The sequence below is a fragment of the Macrobrachium rosenbergii genome, chromosome 44, assembly GCF_040412425.1.
Source record: "Macrobrachium rosenbergii isolate ZJJX-2024 chromosome 44, ASM4041242v1, whole genome shotgun sequence".
Taxonomy (NCBI): Eukaryota; Metazoa; Arthropoda; class Malacostraca; order Decapoda; family Palaemonidae; genus Macrobrachium; species Macrobrachium rosenbergii.
The window spans coordinates 30552113-30570479 of NC_089784.1; the positions used below are offsets into that span (position 1 = coordinate 30552113).

The following is an 18367-nucleotide window of genomic DNA, read 5'->3' on the forward strand; positions in this document are numbered from 1 at the left end:
AAATACTAAGACAAAGCAACGCAGTGCACAATACAAGGCAAAATGTATGTAATATCCTCCTACAGAACTTTTCCCTTGTCAAGCACACCCACACCTGAACTTTATCCAGGGGCCTCAGATGGAGGGGTTAAGAAGAACCCAGTCACTGTAAAAATACTTGCAAGTACAGGCAGTCCCCGGTTAACGGCTGGCTCGGTTAACAGCGATCCGGTTTTATGGGGCTTCTCTAGCAACGAAAATCGGCAATTTTTCAGTGATACATACCTAACAGAGACGCTGATAACCGAAAATCAGCGTTTTTCGGCGCCGATAACCCCCAAAATTGCCGAAAAAGCGCCGAAAATTGCCAACTTTCAGTTAGCGGCGATTTTTGGTTATCATCTCACCCTCAGAAACGGAATGCCGCCGATAACCGGGGACTGCCTGTATCTATGAAAAGTGAAAAATATTCTGAATCCCATATGCATTTACACAGATTAGCAACTCTTATTATTAACTAATGAACAGCTATTCTGCTCTGGAGAGAGGAAATTGATCACTTATCTCTTCCACCTCCATTCATAAAAGTACCTTTATATTACTTTATCACATATGTCAAACTTGACTGGTCTGAAGACAATCATGCAAGACATCTCAAATTACATCATCCTTGTTACTGTACCTCCATATTTGTCATAACAATCTGGATATGGTGTGGTGAAATATGTCCATTGTAAACCTGGCACCTACTGTTGTAGTAACAGCACTCGCATTGGTACACTGCTCATAACTGGTCAGCATATGGTGTGGTGAAATATGTCCATTGTAAACCTGGCACTTACTGTTGTAGTACACAGCACTCACATTGGTACACTGCTCATAACTGGTCAGCATATGGTGTTGTGAAATATGTCCAATGTAAACCTGGCACCTACTGTTGTAGTACACAGCACTCGCATTGGTACAGCTCATAACTGGTCAGCATGTGGTGTGGTGAAATATGTCCATTGTAAACCTGGCACATACTGTTGTAGTACACAGCACTTGCATTGGCACACTACTCATAACTGGTCAGCTATCATCATCATCATCATTAGTATTTTCTTTTTTCTATCTTTCGTGTCCAAAATATTTGTTAGTCCCTGATCTACTGAAGATGTATGGGTGAACCTTGTGTCTAACAAAATAAAACTGAGCATTACTAGAACATAACCGGACAATAAACCACACCAAAGTGAGAGAGGTTACTTCCACTGGCGAAGGATGTTTTACAAGTCCGCTAACTACAATCTAAGCTAGTTCCTCATCAAGTTAAGCAAATCAAGCAACTGAAAATAATGGGTTAATTCTGCTATAAGCATATTAAACTAGTACAAGCAGCATTCCGTTTAACTATAACAATAAATAGATCAGATTTGGGGGCATTAAAAGTGTGCAGTTTTTTCTAACACTGACACTGTATACACACAGCATATGATTAATCTAAAACTTACCTAAGGGTGTTCATTAACGATGAATGCTGAAATAAGTCAATACCTAATTTCTGGGACAAATGCTTGACTGATCTGGGATTTTTGAAAGTCTTTAACTTTCCTAAAGCCTGAGAATAGGACACCTTTCCATCTTCAATTAACCTGTAAAGATATTTTTCATTCAACATCTGCCATCAAAGATAACAATATCATCATCATCATCATCATAATTATATTCTACATAAAAACAAGACAAATACTTAAAATGCCTACATTACTTCCTGATATATGAAAACTGAATTTATAAAACACATTTAGCTTCATCCATGAAACACATCTTTCATGTATGTGCACATCTGTGGCCTTTGAAAGTCCTTAAGTTCTACAGTCTTTGTCTAACAGACTGAGGATTGGTTATAGCTTAATAAATGCACTACATGGACCCAAAGGTAGTCACCAGTCAACTGCTTTGCATTTTGAGTAGTCTGGAAATAAGGGTATGAGATCAGCTGGGCTGGGAAGTGGGAAGCGACTATATAACTGGTTTGATGAAAAAGCTACAAATATTCAGTTTATTTAATCAAAAGTCCATCACTCATATATGGCTGAATAGCAGTTAAACGTGGGAGGTCCATGTTCCTGTATATCCAAGACTGGCTATTTGTACCAGTGGTTCAGGAGAGTACGTGAGGACTTGAGTGTCAAAAACCAAGGCTCTGGTATTGACAACACCTGATATAAGTAAGCAGAGACCTCATTGCAGTGTAAAGCAAGGAGCTTGTACCTGATAGGAGTTGATTACCTCAGTAATTGTAGACACTTACCATTCCTGTTGTAGCAACAAACAGATGAGAAAAAACGTGGAAGGTTCAAGTTTGTCTGACGTCCTCTTCTGGGTCACAGGAGTCAAACAAATCTCCAACAATAAGTGCATCCTCTTTCTTCACCTGAATGTTCAACAGAAGCCAGTGATGAGAGGATGTCACAGTAGGATAATGGTCTGGGATAGGCAGCACATGATTATCTCTTCTCAGCCAAAATGCATGCCCACCCCTGAAGTAAAAGTCAGATGAAGAGTCACCCTCCCTTGTGGTATCACACTTCTTTCGGGGCTGCTCATGTTGAAGACAGCAGAATGCTCATGTCACTGAAGATATCTGTCTAACAGTTTCTCCTCGGTGATGTTATGGGGTGACAGTGCAGAGTCAAAAGAATAGTCACCCTCCCTCACAGAATGAGGCTTATGACTGCTACCATGCAGCTTCTGTCATTGCCTCTGAAAGGTTGATGTTGTGGCAGAGCAGTTATGACAAGCAGCTGTCAGAACAAGAGCGGGGGAGAGTAGGTCAGGCACAACAAATAGAACTGTAGGCCTTGTTAAGAGCAGGTGGAGTGAACAAAGAGCAGGCACTATGACTTGATTGGTAACTGAAGGTGGAACAAACTGGCACGTCATTTGAAGTCCGCTGTTCTGTCACCACTACAAGAGATGAAGACAACTTAACTACCAACTAGCAAGCGGAGAGTTAAAATGGAGACAAAGTGGATGTTCTTGACAGTCTGGAGTTTTATGTTCTGGAGTTTTGTCCTTTTCTTGGCAAAACATAACCACTAACTTGCGTAACTATTCAAGGTATGTCTCACAGGTCAGGGGTGAGTCCCTGCCAAGAACAACATGAACATATGGCAATTCCTACCTACAAGGCCTTGGTGTGTTCACTGGTGCATAGGCAAAGAACATGGTACAACAATGTTACACAAAAAAAAACCACAAGGTTAAACGAGTCACAAAAATCACAAGAAAAAGACAGCTGGCAAAACATCATACACTGTGCAGCCATAAAATGACACCAAAGTTTGAGAAAAAACTAAATCATTTCCAAAAGCTTTGTGAAACAGGCATTGGGACACTAATAACAATGTAATTCTCACAATAAATTAAAAGATGAAGTAACTACTTACAGTCAGCTGTCACTGCAAAACCAACCCAGAGAAAAATTTAAGCGGTGAAAATACCTGCTAAGGTGCAGAAATTGCATTTTTATCACTTAACAGAATAAAGTATAAAGGATGAAAGGTACAACACACTAGATAACTAATAAGGAAATAATGATGAAAATTAAAACTAGAAAATAGTGATCCTGCAAACAGGCTATGGTATTCCAGGCTGAACTGTTAACAGTGCTGTGGGCTCATGAAATGTGAGAGTGGTGTATGATGGACCACTGGTTCCAGGAGTATACACTATCAAACTACCATACTTCCAGCAATGGGTGCTGATCCCCTGATTTGTTGTCAGCCAAAACAGTAAGGGCACCTCTGGTCTGAGGAGTATACACTGTCAAACTACCATGCTTCCAGCAATGGGCATTGATACGCTTATTTGTCGTCAGCCAAAACAGTACGGGCACCTCTGGTTTCATGGGTTTACACTGTCAAACTACCATTCTTCCAGCATTGGGCTTGATATGATGATTTGTCATCAGCCAAAACAGTATGGGCACCTCTGGTTCCAGGCGTATACACTGTCAAACTACCATACTTCTAGCATTGTGCATCAATGCACTGATTTGTCATCAGCCAAAACCATATACTGAAGTGTAGAAATTATGTAGACGAAATACAGATATGTATACAGTTTCATTAAAATTATGTAAGGCAATGCCTAACAGCGATAAATGTATCAATGATACAGGATCACCAATTTTTTTTTTATACAATAAGAACAAATACATGTAAATCAATGCTGACAGAGAAAAATACAACTGCTAATAAATACATTAATTTCAAGTTAGGAAATCAATACTGGTACAAAAACTCTTTTTACAAAAACAAGTATATTTCTATCCTTTTACGTATATGGCCTTAGCATTCCAGACACACTGATACTCTGATAATGGCTGTAAAACAATAACAATATAAAAAATAAAGTAGTGACTGATCAATATCACTAATACATTTGACTGGATAAGCCACCACACACTTCTAGTATCTATCACAACAAACAGAGTCTGAGAACATTTACAGAAAAAATGGGGAAATACCTGACTGATGAGTTGGGATGAAACATACGAATAATGTACTCACTCTTTTGTATAAAACTACAAGTTACTGTGTCACAATGATAATTAAGGTAACTGCATCAATACACGTCATAAGAACATACTAACAATAAAACTCTGTGAGTGTAAATTTGTATACCCTATCACCTTAAATGATATGAGCTCCAAAACAGGTCACTACAAAGATTAGATGCTCTTAAAACATAACAAAAAGTAACTCATGCAAAATAAAATATGGGATGATTAAAATGTTTCTGGATAATGTACCAAACTGAAGATGACACAAAGCTATAAGTCTAAAAAGCATTCCATAATTTTACCATAAAGAGCAAACACTTACTTGAGAACAGGTGGTTTGGCAGCCTGACTTGCCCTCCCTAATCTGACAGCTGAATTTTTAGGTAAAGTTATTCCTTTTGTGCCCACCAAAACATACTCGTCATTTGTATCAACGGCAAGAACTTCAACACAAAGCTTGGTCCTGATTGCCCATTTACCACTGACCGTACAATCTGGATCAGGTTTAGTATCTTCATTGCGTAGCTGAGCCTGCAATAAAAACAGGAGATTAATGTCTTTCAATGGAATATTTGCAAGAGGGAGGGATATACATGGATAATGGTCACATATACTTACTGACCATTCATCCACTTTCTCAAGGCTACAATATTCTTGTTGTACAATTGTCAGCAAACTTGCTTACTTTGGTAGTCAGCCACAAGTCCTGGTCATTCATGAACATTATGAAAAGTGAAGGACCAAGTACCCAACCCTGAGGTGCCACTTATGACCAATTACCAATGATAGGATATCCATTAGTGACAACTCTTTTGTTTTCTGTTACTTAGCCAGCCTGCTGTCAAATTTCATATTTCATCTATGATGCCTGAACTCCTAGCTTTTGTCATACCATCTTTTATGTGGCACTTTTATATTGTAAAGTACACCTATCAATCAAATGTTCTAAATATGATATGGAAGAAGTCTTACTGCAAAATGCAAGCTATTTTATTCTAAATATCTCATTTAGACATTTCCTATTACAAGACTCTAGTATCTTGCAAGGAATTGAAGTCATGCTGAGAGGCCTGTAGTTCCATGGTTCATCTATAGAGCTCTTCAAAACTGGAGCAATAATTTGCAGTTTCTAATCTTTCTCTACCTTTCCTTGCTCCAAGAATGCTTGTAAATGTCACAGGAATGATGAGCAATTTCTTCTGTATCTTGATCACCCTTGGGTGGAATGCCTCTGAACCTGGGGACTTGCTTGCATTCAACTTTAATTTGATTTTCATTTTTTCTTATCTTAATGCTATAATATTTTCCATAACTGTTCATTTCTTACATATATTTGGTGTATTCCTTAGGGTAAACATTGCAAAAGTATTAATCTATTGAATAGTTCTACAATACCTGTATCACTACTATATCATTGCAATCTTCATCTTTCATCGACCATATTGTACTATTAACTGGTTTTCTGCTGTTTGCATACACAGAAAATGCTTTGGGATTTTCCTTTACTCAGATGCAAAACCATCTTCATCTTTTAACTTTGCCTTCCTGATCAATTTGTCTACCTTCCTGAAATTCTTTCTTATATATCAGCCATTTCTGTTTTGTGAAAACTGCAAATCTTGACAGTTTACACACCTTTCATCTCTCCCTATTAAACCTCGGTTATTTGAGCCCATTTGGTAATATTTTGTCTTTGCTGGATAAAGCAGCCATAAAGTTGGTTTTAGTGGACCCCACATTTGCTCTGCATTTTTTTTCCTTCCCATTCTGAAAACTTTTGTTAATCAAAATTTTCTCAGTCTTATATTTTTGTTTCTGCCTTGAAGATTTCAGATCTTGGTCAAATATTCCTCCAAATTGTATTATTTTTGTAAGAGATTAAAAGGATTCACCGTCATCTAAGTTTATAGATAAAAATCAAACTAAACCTTGCAGAACAGTGGCATAGAAATAATTTTCATGACTTTGTCCACCTTGAATGATACAATTTCATTCTCACCTTAAAGACATTTTTTCCTTGATAAACTGGTCTGAGACAAAATTACTTTTTAAAAAAGTGAAAATTTTTATAAAATTATTTGGATACTTACATACTTTTAACGTTAGCTTATATCTTAGCGCCATTAGGTGTGATCAGCGTTCAAAATAAAACAAAACCCTTGGCTAGTCCACTACAACTGCCTCTGTAATCACCTGTTTCCCACCAGGTGGCACTGGAATGTTTATGTTCTTGTCAGAATTCTTCATGACCACCCACTAAGATGTAGCAAGGCTGGGTGGGTTTCCACTTTAACAGTTGGTAAGTATCCAAATAATTAACTTTACCATAAAAAGTTTCATTATTTAGAATGACTCTTACCTACTGTTAAAGTTAGCTGTACCACACTGAATGAGGATGGTAGGTTAGTGCAGCCTGAGAAACAATGTTCACCCAACCAAACTAAAAGCTTTTTAATGGGGAGTAAAAAGCTTCTCAACATTATTGCCTGTTGTGTGATCCTTACTAGCAAGTACTGTTGCCAGACATTGAAACCACAACAGGTTGTAAGGCCCTACGCAACAAAACGAAACATGGAAATGTGAAACGCTCGAAAACTGGGGGGCAGTGTATTAGGGCTTCAATTCTCGCCAATCCCATAGTTAATTCGACACCTCTCTCTTCCAGAGGGATGCCTTTATCGTTTGTGACCAAGGAAACTATCAGCTCGCCCTTGCACTCGTCGTTTGGACCTATCCACGTGCGGTGAGGAATTTCATCTTTTTACGGCACCACCGAATCTTTATAATTGCAGCTTATTTATTGTTATTCACGTTTCCCAATGGTATTAATATGTAAACTATTGTTTTTAATTGTTGATAAATGTAATTAATCATTCACTAACAATAATTATGCCTTGCAGTAACTTGACTAAAAGAGTATCGAGGGTTAGTAACCTTCTTTCCATTTCCCTTGCAGTTTTTTGTATTACCCTGAGCCATTTTATAGGGTTCCATTGCTTGGCCAAGGCTGGCGAGTAACAATCCCTAAATAACTCTACCAGTTCACATACGTCATTATCACTCTCCGAAATGGGTGATACGTGAGCCTCTACACACAAATGCTAAAGCGCCAAATAACTCCTCCGGAGAATACATCAAATTCAAAGTGGAAGACAGTTGAGAGAGGTGGCAAGGGGCAAAGACCTTGGTCCCAAGCACGCCATGATTCCCTGTCCCCAGAGAAGACCAACGGATCCAGGGCAGTCCAGAGGGCAGGCCACAGACAGATGCCAAGGCTTCGACACCTCTCTTGTGGGGGAACTCAAAAAGGTCAATCAGTATGAGGGGGTGTGATCTCACCCTAATATATACACAGTCAAATTTCCAACCATAAAAAAATATTTCTCAGTTACCTATTATTTTTATCCTGAACCACACACGGAGCAAAAGAAGGCAGAGCAGAAGGAGTGAGAGAGGAATTAACCTAGGCTATCAGGTAGGCTAATAGAGGTGGAGGAGAAGCAACGCCAGAAGACAACAGGAAAAGACTGGGTAGGCTTATGGTGCCCTAATGAACTGTCTACGTAATCTATCGGCCTCTAGCATCTTCCAATACTTCACAAAATTTTCATCCTCTCATCTGATAACGCCTTATTATCTTCACGACAAGAAAACCACACTCGTGCCTCAGAGGCCAGGCTAACACACACGTGGCTATCATGCACAACCAAAACATTCGGTTTCTGCAATCTCTTTCCTATACAGCCTAATGCTTTCATCTCTGCTTGTTGTAGATGACATAATGCAAATACAGAAAACAAGCACAATACCATACAGGAGAAAATCAGCCAGAAATCATCAAAATTATTACTAATACCAATTCACACCGTCTGCACAAGGACATGGCATGAAGAATTATGACACGAACTTAAACATTCCGACGCCACCCGGTGAGAAACTGGTGATTACAGAGACAGTCCTAGCAGATTAGCCAAGCATTATTTTGTTTTATTTTGAATGCCAGTCGCACCTAATGGCACAAAGATACAAGCTAACTTAACAGTAGGTAAGATTCATTCCAAATAATTGTTGTTTTTCAATATGTCAAGTGTCAAGCTTATTAAAACAAACCATGTCAATAAAAACTGCTCAAGAATTCCCCTCTATTCCACATTCATTTATAGACACATGTAACTATTTCAAGATAAATGTCTGATCACAGTATCAAAACAAGAGACTCTGAAGCCATGAAAACCCTTAAAATCCAAAAAGACTAACACAGTATAATGTAAATGTTGAAAACAAAGCTATAAGCAAAACAAACTTACTTTGATGTCAGCACCACTAAAATCTCTGGGAGTATTGCTTAATGTTGCTAGAACGGTCACTAGATGGCTTGTTTCTTTGTGCATATCCACTCTAGCCACCAAAATATCACCTTGTTTGACACTCTGGAAAATGACATAAAAGAATATAGATTGTCAAGACCTGTCAAGTGACAAAACAAAAAAAAATCCCACAGTTTTCAGAACAAAGCTACAGAAAATACCCCATAGTTTGCCATAATTTCTAATTTCGCACATCCCAAGTGTACTATATTGTATTTATGTAACTCAAAAAATGTTTCATACCTTATAAAAGATATTTCTCTTTAAATCTCGGGGAATTTTCATAAAATGGTCAAAGGATGGCATATTGTCACTGCGATCTGCAAATGAAAAGAAAAACCATCTGAGCTGCTAATTACCATTTAGTACATTATTAAAGTTTCTGATAAGCAATTAATTCCAATCTTATGTTTAATAAGATTTTGGTCATGAATCTTTGAATTCCATATGAATGAAGTTCTGTACTGTATTAAAAATACAAGCCAGCTTAGAACACTTATTCTTAGCTGATATTCATCAGTTGTTCATCTGAGCCCCATTAAACACATATTGCCTTTCCTTCATGCAATGGAGCTCAGCTGCAACAGCCTGTACTGACTAAGATCCAAATACCCTCACTGTACATGCCCAGCCCTCCTGTGACACCTCGGCTACCTGCTATTTAGTTTCCAAGTGATTTATACACACTGCTTTCATTATTTTCATCATCCATTTATTGTCAATTTTTTCACTGCCTCCATCCAACCATACAATCCTGGCAGGTGGTTATTGGACATCTGGTCTTAGTTACTTACAAACAGCAACTTTAGGATTTGTTCTTTGCAACTTCAGCTAGCATGTCATGTTAATTCCAAGTACCTGGCACAAAAAAAGTCCTACAGGTTCTTCAGTGGTGGTATCAAAAGGATATTCGACTGCATGGTTCCTCTTGTTCTGTCAGATCTGAAAGCCTTGATCTTCACAGGTGCATCTGTTGAGGGCTGGAGAGCCCACCTGTTGGCTCTCAGGCTAAGGTTCATGGGGTATCTGGAATGCAGCAAGGGCAAAAGTTTCTGGAGCAAAGTGTCATCTTCCTTCCCCTAAAAATATTCATAACATCCTTGTCAGGATGTTATGTGAGGGAAATGTCTGCAAATATGACTGGCACTGCATACCTCTAGAGTCAATGGGGCATTTGTTGTGAGCACCTATGTCACCAGGCAGTGGGGATCTTTGCTTGGGCAGAGAATTACAAGTGTTTGCACTGTGACAAAATTTATGCTGGGTATCGAGAATGTGGTTGCTGACACACTTAACAGGAAAAGTCAGATCTTTTCACTGGAGTGGTTACTTCATCTGCACATATGCAGGGTCCTCTGGCATGTGAGAATCCAACAGTTTGTGGACCTATTCCTAACTTTGCTCAGTGCCAGGCTCTCAGTTTATAGCTTACCACAGCCAGAAACAGAGGCTTCAGCAACAAATGCTTTGCTATAGGTCTGGGACAGATTGGACATCTATGCCTTCCCACCCTTTGGAATAATCAGCCAGGCTCTGGTAGTTTTGGGTTTCATCCACATTCAACATAATTTGTCACTCAGCTCTGGTCCATGCTGTACTTTACAGATCTCCTGGCTTTCAGTACCACATACCACTCTCATACTTCACCTGCACTCAAGTCATGCAAACACCACTCTTCACATCCTAAACTCTTTCCCGTCCCAAACGAAACAGTTTTGTTCTTCATACTCACCTACACACATCAGCTCTGTGTCCCATGTTTGCAATGTATTACTGATACTTACCCTACTAATTTTATGAACAGTAAAACATACTGCAGGTGAGCTAGAGGGTTCACCTTCTACACTTAAATTCTGATGACACTAAGCAATAACTGAAAATACAGTACAGCAATACCTCAAACATTCGAGAGGTTAGGTTCTAGAACCCATCGCGGATCAGTAGGAACCGCGAATGTTTGGTAAGAGTCACTAAAAATGCTAATAAATGCTTATTTCTAAAGTTTAAAGCCTAAATATGGCCCAAATTATACTCCCAAAGCACTTTAATTTCATTTAAAAGTTAGCTTAATACATTACCCTTAAAAAAGAAATGGTTGACGTAAAAATAGAGTTGAGTATCGCCTAATGGGTATTTGCTACACTAGTGCACTTACTTACAGTATGGTATACTGCTGTGAGAGAGGTGCGAAATAATGAGCAGGAAGACAAGTACTGCTAGTTTATTGATGAAACGATCCGCTTATAACGCGGTGTGCGGACATTTTGTGTACATCGCAGAGACCACAGGTACAAAGATTTACAGGTGACTTGAGGTCAAACTATTGCTCTACAAAAACAGGACAGGTACATACAGAAAACATAATGATTAACAATGTCTGGTCTGTTAAAATATACTCTGTTACATATACACAATGCATGGTCACTTGAATAGACAATAAAATATACAATTCACAATAATAATAATAATAAGTGTTCAGCCGACCAAGGTCGAATGTGTAGGTACTGCAGAAAACGGGATTTTCATTACAGAGAACTCGTTGAGCGGGGACTTTACAATACTCCCCCCGCCCCAGACGTAGTTAACGTCTGATCAAAGAAGGTACCTGCTGGGGCAACGGAGGGGGCCCCGTCTTCTCGATGTCAACTGGAGGGGGTGGTTGCCTTCCCCGGCGCCCTCTGGAGCGGTGTGTTGGGGTGCCCCTCTGTCTGGTTTCGGGGTTTTCCAGGGACGCCCACAACATTTTCCTGCGCATGGGGCTGGCCAGGGGGTAGCTATATCCTGCGGGAAGCTTTGGGAACTGCCCCCGACGTCCTCCTCCAGGAATATCGGGCTTGAGGCAGTCTACCGATATCCAGTCTTCCCTTCCGTGGACGGCTACCCGGAATGCCTTTTCGTCCCTTTTGAGTACAAGGAAAGGTCCTCTGTAGGGCCTGGTTAAGGGTGGCCGCAAGGCGTCGTCCCTGACGAAGACGTGGGTGGTGGAGGACAGACTGGGAAGTATGAAGGGGGACATCCTGTCAGTGTATGTCCTCTGGCAGGGGACAACTTCCCAACCCTGTCACGGAGCCTCTGTGTTGCTATGTGGTGCCTGTCTTCTGCGACGAGTTCCCCCGGGACTACCACGGTCTCCCCGTAGACTTTTTCTGCTGAGGAGGGGTCGCCGTTGGCTCTGGGGGTGGTTCTCAATCCGATGAGGACCCAGGGCAGCTGGTACTTCCAATTGTTGGAGGTGCAACGAGCCATGAGGGACACCTTCAGGGACCTGTGGAACCTTTCCACCATTCCGTTGGCTGCAGGGTTGTAGGGGGTGGTGCTGTGATGAGTGGTCCCCAGCAGGCGTGCCAGGGTGGTCCACAGCTCGGATAGGAAAGCGGGACCTCTGTCTGTCGTTATGTGGTCCGGGAAACCGAACAGGCTGATCCAGCTGGAGAGGAGGCCTTCTGCGCACGCACTGGAGGTGGCTTCTTCCATGGGTGTAGCTTCGGGCCACCTGGTGGAACGGTCGACGACTGTTAGAAGGTATCTTGCTCCTCCTGATGGGGGAAGAGGACCCACCACATCGATGTGGATGTGCCCGGAGTGTCTCTTCGGCTGGGGAAACCTGCCCACCCCAGATTCGGTGTGCCGCCCTACTTTGCTGGCCTGACAATGCATGCATTGCCTTGCCCAGGCCATCGCGTCCTTCCGTATGCTGTGCCAGACAAACTTCTATGTCAGTAGCCTGGCCGTTGTCCTTCAGGAGGGGTGGGACAGGTCGTGGATGACGTTGCAGACCAGCCGACGGCGGGAGGCTGGCACCAGGGGGCAGGGGTGGCCAGTGCTCACGTCACTCAGCAATGTTGACCCTCCAGGGCTGAGGGGCACGTCCTCCCACTTCAGCGACGTGACGGCTGTGCGGCAGGCTGGGGTCTCTGGGTCGGCAGCCTGTTCATGGGCGAGGTCCTCGTAGTTGATCCCTAGCTGCACTGCGTCGATCTCGATCCTCGAGAGGGCGTCGGCTACTGGGTTCTTCCTGCTGGGGAGGTATTTGATGGTGCAGGTGAACTCCGCAACAGCCGCGAGGTGCCGCTGCTGCCTAGAGGACCATGTGTCCCCCAGCTTCGTGAGGGCGTGGACCAGCGGCTGGTGGTCAGTCCACATAGTGAAGGGTGTCCCCTCCAGGAGGAACTTGAAGTGATGTACCGCCTGGTATACTGCGAAAAGTTCCCGGTCGAAGGTGCTGTAGCAGACTTGGTGGGGCTGAGCTTCCTGCTAAAGGAGGCCATGGGCTGAGGGGTCCCGCTGATGACTTGTTCCAGGACGGCTCCGCAGGTGATGTTGCTGATGTCTGTCGTCAGTTGGAGGGGAGCGCTGGGGTCCTGGTAGGCCAAAGATGTTGCCTTGGCAAGGGCAGCCTTCATCAGGAGGAAGGCCTTCTGCTGGTTGGGGCCCCACACTAAGGTCTTTGGACAACGCTTGAGGACCTCCGTCAGGGGGGCCATGGTGTGCGCAATCCCTGGGATGAATCTCCTGTAGTAGTTGACCATTCCGAGGAATTTTTGTACGGCCCTGATGGAGGTAGGGGTGGGGAACTTCTCGACAGCCTCGACCTTCGACGACATTGGGCAGATGCCCCCTGGGGATATCTCGTGGCCCAGGAATTCCACCTTCTCGATGCCGAAGGTGCTGTCCATCAACCTCTGGCAGATCGCGCCCGCGTTCCTCAGGCTGAAGGTGGAGAAGGCGAAGACGTAGGACCCAAAAGGCATGATGATGGTGGTTTTGGGGATGTCTTCTGGCGCTACTGATACCTGCAAATATGATTTTAAGAGATCTAACTCGAGAATATTTTGGCCCCGTGGAAGAAGGCCATTAGGTCGTGCATGTTTGGTAGAGGGTAGGGGTCGGGTTCTGTAGCGAGGTTGAGCCGCCTGTAGTCGCCGCAGGGCCTCCAGGTGCCGTCGGCTTTCTGCACCATGTGAAGGAGGGAGGCCCATGGGCTGGGAACCTTTCTGCATATGCCCATCCTTTCCATCTCAACAAAGGCCTTCTTGGCCTCCTAAAGGTGCTGTGGGGGAAGCCGTCGGGGGGGGCCTTTGTTTTGATGTGATGATATATCCAGTGTTTGGCAGGGACCCCGGGCACCTGGCGAAGCTCGGGTTTGAAGACGTCTAGGAATTCCTTCAGGAGGGAACCATACTGGTGGGGCGCGACGGAACAGACGGCAGGCTCCCTGGGGCCCGGCGACAAGGGCAGGGACTGGCAGGACTCGGTGTCCAACAGGCGTTTGCGGCCGACATCGACTGCCAGTCTGAAGTGGGTGAAGAAGTACGCACCCAGGAGCGGGGTCCTAACGTCCGCAAAGATGAATTTCCACCTGTAGCTCCGGCCAAGGATGGAAATCGACAAGAGCTTGGTGCCGTAGGAGAGGATGGGGGACCCGTTGGTGGCTGTCAGGGAGGCACTCAGGTCCGGCGGACATCTGCGGTCCTCTCTAGAGGGCGGGAACATTGACCGCATGGCTCCGGTGTCGATCAACATCATCCTGCCAGAGATGGTGTCGTGGACGTAAAAGCCTACTGGTGCAGGGACCCTGGGTGTTTCAGTTGCTGCTGCCATGGCAGCCTGTGTGGGTGGCCACTGCATCCCCAGTTTTTTTGGAGGGAAGAAAAGGCAGGGGGCTTCACATCTCCGGCCAGCTTTCCCAAACCTCTGGTGGTAATAGCAAAGCCCCGGCCTCTCCTTCTTCTGCTAGTGGCATGGCTTCCTCTGGGCAACAACACTGACGTCCTCCGTGGGTGGGGTCCTCCGGCTGGAGGCAGTTGATGGGGTGTGTGGGCATGGACACCCGCTTTGCCGCCTTCGTGGAGTCCGTCAGTTGCTGCACCACCCTGATCAGGTCCTCGACCGGCAGGGTGTATGCCTCTGTGATCTGCCCACGGACCTCTGGCAGTAGCTGCCGCAGGAAGATCTCCCTCGACAGGCTGATTTCTTTGCACCTGCCGCTGCTGTCAGTCTCAGGGAGGAGGAGGAGGTCCTGGAGGGCATGCCACATTTCCAAGAGGTTTCCCTCCTGCCGGAGGATGAGGGCGAGGTCGAGGGCGTGGGCAGCTCTCTCGGAGACTGGCAGGGAGCAGGTCTCGACGAGAGTGGCTTTCTTGTATATCTCCTCCGGGAGGGCGTTGATGACAATGTTCGCCTTCAACACCTTGTCGGTTAGCCCTGCTACCCTGAATTGCCCCTCGACCCTGTAGAACCAGGACTCTGCGTTTTGGTGGGTGAATGGCAGCAGCCTTATGCTGAGGGCCGCCTTTGGTTGGTCCGTCAGGGGGGTCATCGCGCGGGGTGCAGGTACTGGCATGGAGGAGTGCACGGGAGGGGGTTGCGCAAGGGAGGCGTCTGCCTCCGAGAAGTTCGCGGTAATTTGTATGTGGTTGGGAATGTTTGTGTCCATACTCATTCCACGCTCTCACTTGGAGTGTGAGGGAACACTCGCATCAATACACGCTTGGGAGCGTGCCGTGTGGGTTCGCTAATGACAGCGGTGACCTGCCGACAAGGGTTGGTAACGCCCAAATGCTTTGTTGGAGCGCCGTAGTTCGTCTGTTAGGGGCGTGGGTTGGTTCATCGGGCCAAGGCTTAGTTGCCGTTTGGGTCCGTTAATGGCTTCCGGGAACTACTCTGGGGGTCACCATTGTGAGAGAGGTGCGAAATAATGAGAAGGAAGACAAGTACTGCTAGTTTACTGATGAAGCAATCCGCTTATAAAGCGGCGTGCGGACGTCTGCATATAACGCAGAGACCAAGGGTGCAAAGATTTACAGGTGACCTGAGGTCAAACTATTTCTCTACAAAATCAGGACAAGTACATACAGAAAACATAATGATTAACGATGTCTGGTCTTTACAAAAATACTCTGTTACATATACACAATGCATGGTCACTTGAACAGACAATAAAATATACAATTCACAATAATGATAATAATATGTTTGGCTGACCCAGGTCAAATCTGAAGGCACTGCAGAAAACAGGATGTTCATTACATAGAACACGTTGAGCGGGGACTTTACACTATTTTCTTTTGCACTCACAGTAAGGTAAACCCAAGTAACAAATGGGACTGTGAACTTAATGACTGATATTGTCTTTGTCATTGTAAGGAAGGTAAACTAGGTAAACTTCATATGTCGTAAAAGTCACATACCGCAGGTACAAATCAATAAAATAAAGAAAATGTGTATATAATGTACATAGAGGTACAAGTATTCAATCAATTTAAAATTACACGTAAAGACATACAGAGAAATAATAAGTTGTAAAAATATGTGTGCACTAACTACAAGAGAGAGAGAGAGAGAGAGAGAGAGAGAGAGAGAGAGAGAGAGAGAGAGAGAGAGAGAGAGAGAGAGAGAGAGAGAGAGAGAGAGAGAAATATATATGCATATCAAAAATATTCAATACACTCATACACTACTGACTACATACACAAAAGCATCCAAGCTACAAGCCAATCGGCAATGAGAAAAGCTGGTACCCTGCTGTGTGATTAGCTACTTCCAATCCTACCAGTCAATAGCATGTCATCATGGAGCCTACCCTGCTGTGTGATTGGCTACTTCCAACCCTTCCAGCCAATAATGTGTTGTTATGGAGTTTTCTTATACCATGAGGCATATATAGCAATATTACAGTAAAATATCTTTAAAAGGATTAAAATTATAGTACTGATACTATACAGAGAGAGAGAGAGAGAGAGAGAGAGAGAGAGAGAGAGAGAGAGAGAGAGAGAGAGAGAGAGAGAGAGAGAGAGAGAGGGAACTGAGGTATGTTTACATTGGTAAAAAAACGAATTGAGAAACAGCTGTTTTGTGATTTTGAAGGCTTTTTACTTCAATATAAAGTATGCTAGTTTACCTTTGTATCATATTTATATACAAAAATAAAAATAATACAAATTTTTCTTACTGATTTTGCACTTAAAAGCATGAAAACTCATAAATTACTTAAAAACATACACGTCTGCAGGGTTTTTTTGGGATTTCACAAATTTTGCAGATCTGTGAAAAAATCATGGCTGTAAATTAGTTAGGTTCCGATGAAAATTTTGCAAATTTTTGAAATCGCAAAACCTGAAACACATACACACAAGCTATTACTGTATTCCTGTTGTTCTACCATAAGTACTCCCAGCTCTTTCTCTCACCAAGTAATTCCAAACGTCCATTGCCATATAATCTGTACTTTTCTCATTATCTCAAAAAAGGTCACTCACTTTCAGCTCATGCTATTGTAACCCCCACCTACTCAGGCTCCAAAGCCACAAATTTATAGTGATGCATTTCCTTGAAGGTTTCTGACACTGTCTCTGCCACCAAGCAAATAAAAATGACGCAGAGACAAAAGTTATGAGCGAAGGGGAATAACAGCACCAGGTTCCCTTAACACAGCCTTACAATAAATTTTTGAGGGTTTTAATCTGGAGAAGTTGCCTGGGTCTCCTCCAGTGGCTTCAGCATAAAGCATGTACAGGCAGTCCCTGGTTTACAACAGGTCCGGCTTACGACATTCTGAGGTTATGACGCTTTTCAAATATATTCATCAGAAATTATTTCCCGGTTTACAACGCATATTCCGGGTTTACAAAACTTTCCGGGGTTACGACGCGTCGTACGCCGATCCGACGGAAGAAATATGGCTCCAAAATGGCAGAATAATCAAAATTTGGAGGTTTTTTTGATGAAAAACTCAATAAAAATGCAGTTTTCATCATTTTCAATGCACCCAGAGTATTAAAAGTAAGGTTTTCCTACGATTTTTTACTATTTTTGACGATTTTTCAGTTTACGACACGGCGTAAAAACGGAACCCCCATCGTAAACCAGGGACTGCCTGTATCAGGAGAGTGGTAAGAAATACGAAGCAAAAACTGCCTTATTGGGCATGTTGTTACAACATCCATCAATAGAACCACATTTCTGTGGCCTGATTCTGCCTATGCTTGGTTGTTACTAAATTTCGTTTTTTTAACTAGTGGATTTTATAAGCAAATGTTTTGCGTTGATTTTCATTTACATAATACTTTGCTAAAATAACACAATATTTTTCATTCAGCTCTGTAGCGGATATAAAAATTTTTAAAAAACCCACCTTTCACACCAAAGTCTGTGTTCTGCTCTACTAAGTATGGGGTTACTGGGCGCTCTTGATACAGGAGGTCTGCTCTCTGGTGAATAAAACTAAACAGCAATGGTTGAATGGCTTTATGCCGCCTGCAAAAAAAAGGAAAAGAAAGTCTCAAAACACACCAGTATTACTGTATTGAAAACTTCAAGTTAAATATCCTACTCAATATCTCTTCAGTTTATGGTTTCCAAATATAAATCATAATTACACCAGAAAGCTGAACAATTTTCTGAGTATCCAAGAATCAAACACTTGTGAAACATGGGAGGTTAAATATAAGCTTACACAGAAATGGTGCAT

General features: G+C 43.0%; 1 protein-coding gene across 10 annotated transcripts in view; it reads right to left on the bottom strand.

The window, feature by feature from the left end:
• LOC136829490 (tetratricopeptide repeat protein 14) overlaps window positions 1–18367 on the bottom strand; it is a 105360-nt gene that overhangs the window by 64489 nt on the left and 22504 nt on the right. For all 10 annotated transcript variants that reach the window (XM_067088241.1, XM_067088237.1, XM_067088245.1 and 7 more), the window contains exons 3-7: window positions 18032–18153; window positions 9142–9218; window positions 8839–8961; window positions 4854–5062; window positions 1473–1613 (exon numbers count right to left, since the gene is read on the bottom strand). In XM_067088241.1, the coding sequence (XP_066944342.1) occupies window positions 1473–1613; window positions 4854–5062; window positions 8839–8961; window positions 9142–9218; window positions 18032–18153 (672 nt within the window). The remainder of the gene's footprint in view (window positions 1–1472; window positions 1614–4853; window positions 5063–8838; window positions 8962–9141; window positions 9219–18031; window positions 18154–18367) is intronic.